General features: G+C 42.2%; 1 protein-coding gene across 1 annotated transcript; it reads right to left on the reverse strand.

Annotated features, from left to right (window-relative positions):
• Positions 1-1,736: 1,736 nt before the first annotated feature.
• On the reverse strand, positions 1,737-6,687 carry irx1a (iroquois homeobox 1a). The gene is made up of 4 exons (XM_084726276.1): positions 6,108-6,687; positions 3,614-4,718; positions 3,245-3,320; positions 1,737-2,248 (listed from the first exon to the last, which is right to left on the reverse strand). Exons 1-4 carry the CDS (start codon positions 6,348-6,350, stop codon positions 2,173-2,175), a joined length of 1,500 nt encoding a protein of 499 aa, XP_084582402.1. The 5' UTR covers positions 6,351-6,687; the 3' UTR covers positions 1,737-2,172.
• Between the last annotated feature and the right edge of the window lie 368 nt (positions 6,688-7,055).

A 7,055-nucleotide genomic window follows, 5' to 3' on the forward strand; every position in this document is an offset into this window, starting at 1 on the left:
TTTTCTAAGAGAGGCCTGTTTGATATTTGCACATTATGGTGCGTTTGTTGTGTGAGTAAAGTTGCGTTAATGTAAGTATAAAAGAGGAATGACCCCGCTCCGGTTAACAAAACCCTCAGTGACCTTTGTTAATTTTTCCTCCACTGCGTGACTGTTTAGCGAATGGCCTTTTAAGTGACACAGATTTATGCGCATAGTCGTCCCCCTCTGCCGCACAGATATGGGCTAGTCAACGTTTAGGAGGCATTTAAGAAAAGAAAAAAAAATCAGTTTTGCCCTTTTGCACTCTGCTGTAATGTTTTAGACTTGTGCAATTATTTGTAATGACTTAATTTAGGAGCTGTGCACACTCTTCAAGATGTGATCACATTGCAGATCCAAACAGCAAATGATTTATTGCAGATTCGCATTTGAAAGAAAATAAGAAAAATAACCATATTTATCTTATAATATTTATGTGAGCTCAGCATCATAATATCCTCATAAAGAAAGAGATTCCTGGTTTTGTTTTGTATTCCTCTAGCAAAGGCAGGTAGGTGCAACGGGTTTAAATCAAACTGTAAAGTATACTGCATTGTGTGTGATAATACAGCTATAGTACAAGTATTTCCATGTGATTTATGGCTCTTTTGGAGAGTGAAAAGCTGTTTCAAGCTTAAGCGATATATTGCTCGCCTATAGAGGTCGCTGTGATATTGCAAAACAGATGTGCATAAGTCACTCCACAGGTTTAGGCCACTCAAATAATTCACCCTCTGGAACAGCTCACTTCGCAGCTTACTGTCATTTACAAAGGAGCCCAAAACTCAAACAACGAAGGTTTTCTCTGATTATTCTGAAGCCATTTCAGGACAGACTTTCAAACATTATGTGTAGAGTTGTTTTTAACAAGATGAGAATACAATAAAATGTAGAAGCTAAAAAAAAAAATCATGGTCACATTTTCCAAAAGATAGTTAAAAACGTTACTGTTGCTTTTCCTGTAATATCCATGTGTGTAGACTCTTGTAAATCAAAAGAAAAAGAGAAAAATACAATCCTGACATCCATCTCCCACCCCAGCTAATTATTGCACTTTCTCCTTATTATGTTTAAACCCCATTAGGCCGCTGTGGTAAATCAATATTTGCTTTTGGTCACCGATTGAGGAGCAAAAGAAGCTGCTTTTATAGGCTAATGATCACTATCAGCCTCGGAACAGACAGGACCCCAAAACACTGACCCTGCTCCACAACAGGGCCGACAATGTCAGCCTCCTCCTCCTCCCCACCTCCCACCCCTTCTCCCCCTCAAAAACGAAAATATTAATAATTTATCTTCGAATCGACTTCTCTCTCTGACAGATTAGATTTTAACCATTTGATTTTGTTTGGACTGGGCGTTCCCATATTATTACTTAATGACCTTCCCAGCTGCTCCTGTCCATTTTCTGTCACCAGCAACCATCTGGACACTTATTAGCACCTCAATGCATCCACGCTGCTTTCCTCCCAAACTTGAATAAAATTAAGCCTGGTTGCACACTGCCAATATATTTTTTCTCTCATTCCCACCCTTCTTGAAAGCGGCAGTAGGCCTTTTCTTTCCTAATAATTATCTGTAATAATAATAATAATAATAATAATAATCAGTGTAATAGTATATTAATAGTAATAATTATCATAGTAAGAATTTAATCATAGATACCTTAAATCCATGTGAGAAAAAAAATAAAATAAAGAAATATAGGCTGTGGATACTCTTGGGTTTTCTCTATAATTTCATTTAGTTTATTAGGCAAAATATACGATCTGGACAAATTCCTTCAACGCTTCCTATTTACAAATTTAAATCACTTGGTATTTACATTAAAGAAAGGACACCAAAAACACAAGATAGAGACAAAAATAATAATAATAATTATAATAATAATAAAGTAAAAAGCCTACCAAAATGTCCCAGCCTGTCTGGGCAAAGTGGAGAGTAACATTATAGGCGCGATTATAGGCTACACAACAATAGAGGAAGTAATCCATCCATCCACAGGATATTACCAAATTACGCCATTTGTTCTGTACCGACTGAATGCTACGCTGCATTATTATTTCTCATTGTCCTTTTTAGGGAGTGTAAAGTCTTTTTTTTTCTATTTTTCTTTTCTCTTTTTTTTCAAGCACGAAAAAAATGTCTTGATCAAGCAGAGGAGAGAGCAGTGAGGACCCGTTGCGTGGCGTCTTGTGGACTCCTGGCGCTGGAAGGCAGAGAGGATCTGGATAAAGAATAATACAGAAAGGTAGATAAATACCCCCGCCGTGTTTGGACAGCGGGTTTCAATATGCATCTCAAGTGTCTGGCTGAACAGTTTTGATTTGAAACAGACTGCAGTCTATCCTCTCCAATCCCTTCTTTCTTTGAGGACTAATAGCATAATAATAATAATAATAATAATAATAATAATAATAATAATAATAATAATAATAATAACAACATGGTGAATTAATCATAATAATTATTTTACAACCTGAAAATCGTTTAGCGTGTTTAAAATTAAAATTCTCTTTATGTAACCATCATCAGCATTTATAATCCACTTGTTATTTCTATATTTTGCACAGCTCTTTATGCAACATTTATATAGAAATAAAGGGGTATTTTGTAATACTTGAAACAGAGGTAAACTTTTCCCCCCTCTCGGTAAGAGCGCTCCCCTGGGCTCCGGGTCTCCCAGGGGTCTTTAGGGAAAGCACACAGCCCAGACAGAGCCCGTTTTACTCGGTGACTTGATAAGTAGCCACACTCTCCCCAGAGGGGAGGAATTAAAGGGGGTGTGGGATGGGAGTCAAGACCCCTGTCACCCGCAAAACAAACTGTGTTTTATTTATCTTTGTTTATTTTATTTTGTAGTGTAGTTATTATTGTCTTATGCAGAAAAGAAAAACAAATTAAAAAATAAATGCCAGACATAAACTTGACGTCTATATGCTGGAATTTGTGTAACATCTGGCACTACAATTGTGTTTATTTGTTTGATATTTTTATCAAGATTTTGGGCCTTCCTTAACATTCATCTCCATGCTTAATTTTAGCTATTTTAAACACTGCTTAAATATGATTTAAAAAAATTGCCTGACTCAGTTCATGTTTTGGTTAAAGAAACAGTCAATATTCTACATTTATAATAATTTAATATTGTGTGCTAATTTTGTCATGACAACGTGTTTCCAACAATCAAACAAAGCAAGGCAAAAGTAAAAACGTGTCTCACCTGTCATGGATGGGTCGAAAGGAAGACTTCAGCGTCTGTGTTGGAGGTGAATCAGACCTTACGCCATTTTCGTGGTCTGAAAGGGAAATAAGCAAAAACACTTATGAGCTCTGGCATGCTGGGTAAATTACAGGCCTATAATTTCTGCTATTATTTATGAACATGTCTAAATAAAAATAAACCCTGCAGTATTGTTATGTGGATATTGTGGATTTAGGCGTGTAGCCTGCTCATGATGCTTTGTTATTATAATTAGCCTATATATAAAAATAGTCAGGCATGTCACACACACACACACACACACACACACACACAGGCTGTGTTCAGTATAAAATGTTTAGCGCTTGCATTTAGCCGCTGTCCTCCTACCTATGTGTTTGGGACTGTGGGTCTCTGGCGGGGCCTTGCTGTCATTGCTGAGTGCTGCTGCAGCTGCTACCGGCGACACCACCACTGATGTCGGCTGCTGCTGCTGCTGCTGCTGCTGAGCCGGCAAGTGGTGGTTGTGGTGGTGGTGGTGATGGTGCTGGTTTACTCCCAGAAACGACCTCACGTTCAGCAGGGAGTTCTGGCCCAGGAAAGCCCCGTTTGTCCAGTTGTGGAACTTTCCAATCTGGCATGTGTACAGTCCGTGACTGGGGAGGAAGGCCGGGTGGGTCTGGAGCTGGTGTGGGGGGGCCGAGGAGTGGGTGGTGGCCGCGGGGGCGCAGGGGGACGTGGGTTTCTGAGATGAGCTATCGGGGCTAGTGGCGGTCTCCGCTAAAGACCAGATTTTGGGCTTATTGTTGGACGGGAGAGGAAAGCTCCCGGGTCTATCCGGGGACAAAACTCTGGTGTTATTGTTGTTGCCGTCCGAGTTCTCCTTACTCCCTGGGTGAACTGAAATTGTGCTCTTAGATTTGTCAAAGGCCTCGTGGGCCTGCAGGGCGAAGGCCCGTCGTCTCTCCAAGCTGTCCAACTCTCCAGCCGCACCGACACCGCCCCTGTGGTCCCTGCTCCCCTCCGTTGATTTATCGTCATCGTCCTCGTTGCTTTGATCCCCGTCGTTGTCGTCGATTTTGTCTATATCTATGCTCTCCAAATCGATCTCCTCCTCGTCTTCGTTTTTCTCCGCCTCGTCCCCGCTGCCGAACAAGTGGCCGTCCTCCCCGTCCTCTTTGCTCCTGCTGCCCCAGGTCACCTTGTTCTCCTTCTTGAGCCTCCTCCTGGCGTTGGCGAACCAGGTGGAGACCTGCGTCAGCGTCATTTTGGTGATGATGGCCAGCATGATCTTCTCCCCTTTAGTCGGGTACGGGTTCTTCCGGTGCTCGTTGAGCCAGGCTTTCAGGGTACTGGTGCTCTCCCGGGTGGCGTTCTTGGGCCTGGCCGGGTCCCCGTACTGAAACTGGCCGTATGGGTAGAAGGCCGGAGAGGTGTGTGCTGCGAAGCTGGCAGGGTGGACACCAGGACTGTCCTTCAGCTCATACTGGGATCCCTTGAAAATAAAGGATAATGTTTTATAACAGGCGAACATCAAATATGATTTCTAAAATACATTCTTTGATCATTTTTTACAGTGTAGCTCAGTGTATTTTGGTCTTTTTTATATTAGATCCATCTACAGTTCACACAAGTGAAATGTCCTCTATTTCAACAATCCAAGAGTTGCAGTTGCACCTGACTCTGAGCTTTCCACAAATAAGCTTCTCAACTTGCAAAAATACCACATGCTTACAGGCCTGCGGCACCTGCCTGCACAACCACTCACTCAAAGGCAGAGACCTTTTATTAGCAAGCATTTTTCATACATGACAGTCCAATAACAGAACAAATGAAGTCAACAGGATGAGAGGAGAAAGTTTGTTGCATCACCGTGAACGCACAGATGGCGTGCAAATTGCCAGCTTTCACTTGTACCTGCCAAACTCCTCTCCACACTCCTCAAGTATGTCAAAGCACTTTTGGAGGCCTGAGTTAAGTTTTACCCAGCGTGCCACACTTTTATACTCCTGTGCAGGATTTAATCCACGGTGCTTTGGACAGGACACTCAAACACACCGCTCAGTTCAGGCATCGCGTGTGCTTGTCTTACTTTTTGGGTAATAGCTCGTCTTTTGAAGCTCTAGCGCAATAGTCACTGCCTTCAGGCCCGAGGCTCGCATTAGCCAACACATTAACACACTGCAGTTGATTGTTATCACCAGGTGTATTTTAGGCCAATAAATATCTGACAATTCTTCATCTAGACGCAGTAAAAAAAAATCCACGTGGCAGTAAACCATGACAGGAGGATATACTGCAGCCAAAACAAAACCTGCACGGTTAAAATGTGTTGCATATTTATGACTTAATAAACGTTTGTTCTGTGGGAGAGATTATTTCTAACGATCTGACAAGAAATGATCTGGCTAGGGTAAGAGACGAGTTCAAACTTTTACTTTACATGGTGCATGCTGAAACAGATCTTCTGCACCTATTTTTTTTCTTCTTCCGTGAAATGTATTCAAAATAGATCATTTTAAAAAATATAGGATATAACAGTATAATTGGTGGGAATTTCTTGTTCTGTTTACATGTTTTCCTTTATTGGAAAATAAATAATTTCGAGTCAGATTTTCTTCCCGTTTTCCTTTCATGTTTATAGCCAAACTTTTGAAATTTCTAACTCAGTCAAACAACTTACTCAACTCTGAAAAAATCGAGCAAATTTGGATTCATATTTAACGATCGATATTTAAAAAAAAATCAGACAAACTAGAATGCTTTTACATTTCTCAACTGCTTAAATACAAAGCCTGCCTTGGTTTTTTTTTCCAGACATCGAACAGAAACAATTGTCATTGTACCGACAAACAGAAACAAAAAAACTAACATTTATTCTTACCATTTGTGAGAAAAGAGCCAAGTCCGCGCTGGTGTAAGGTAAGAAAGCGCTGTAGTTGTGTGCGTACGGGTTGGCGTACATGCCCAACACCGACGTGACCGCCGCTGCGGTGGCGGACGGACTTCCTCCGATTTCAGTGCTCCCTCCCCGGGAGGAAGGCGTAAGCACTCCCGGTCTGTCGCTCCCGTACACCGCCTGGGAGGCACTTAAGTACTGCGGGTAGCCTAGCTGCGGGAAAGACATCTCCACCGCCGAACAAGTCGCACAGCTGTGTTCGTCCGACAAAACAGTGCGTTAAAAAGTGTGCGAGAGGGAGAAAAAAAAAAGAAAAAAAAAAGAACCCGGAGGAGTGAAGAGGGAAAGTGTTTAAGCCAAAGTCACAGCTACTACAGACATACAGTGGGTTGCAGTCAAAACAACCCCGCTCTTAAATCTCAGCTTCCTCTCTTTTCTCGCGCAAAGTCCGCTGGATGTGATCTGATCAACAATTGCGCTCCGAATGACGCGCCTGGCCCTGAGGTCTCCAGGCTGATCTCTCAGATACAATTTGAAGTTGATGCTTTGATTGGCATCCCCTACTTGAGCCTGCAAGCTCCTCCTCGTTTGGAGCAATGTGGATAATGTGAATATAGAATGAGCACATTGGCTGGGGCCTCTCTCGGTCTCGCTCCCCCCTTCTCGCTCTCTGTGACTCTGACTCTCTCTCTCCCCCTCTCTCTCTGTCTCTCTCTCTCTCTCCCTCTCTCTCTCTCCCTCTCTCCCTCCGTGTTTGGACTTATTGTATGTTAAATGTTCAAGCATTAGAGTCCATTCACCGAAGGCTTTGATTGTTGTATGACAACCTGTCTACACGATTTTACAGCTGTCCGACACAGGGGGAAGTAAACCCGTCAGAAGAAGGAACTTACTTTGAATAGATTTAAATTGTAATTAAAGGGGGAAATGCCA

The sequence above is a fragment of the Lutjanus erythropterus genome, chromosome 9 (assembly GCF_056507025.1).
Source record: "Lutjanus erythropterus isolate fLutEry1 chromosome 9, fLutEry1.hap2, whole genome shotgun sequence".
NCBI lineage: Eukaryota > Metazoa > Chordata > Actinopteri > Lutjaniformes > Lutjanidae > Lutjanus > Lutjanus erythropterus.

Excerpts from the sequence above, each read along its gene's own strand:
- irx1a (XM_084726276.1), bottom strand. The coding sequence starts at position 6,350 with ATGTCTTTCCCGCAGCTAGGCTACCCGCAGTACTTAAGTGCCTCCCAG. Across the intron at positions 4,719-6,107 it reads TGGCTCTTTTCTCACAAATG|GGATCCCAGTATGAGCTGAA; the intron begins GTAAGAATAAAT and ends TTTATTTTCAAG. Across the intron at positions 2,249-3,244 it reads TTTCGACCCATCCATGACAG|ATCCTCTCTGCCTTCCAGCG; the intron begins GTGAGACACGTT and ends TTCTTTATCCAG.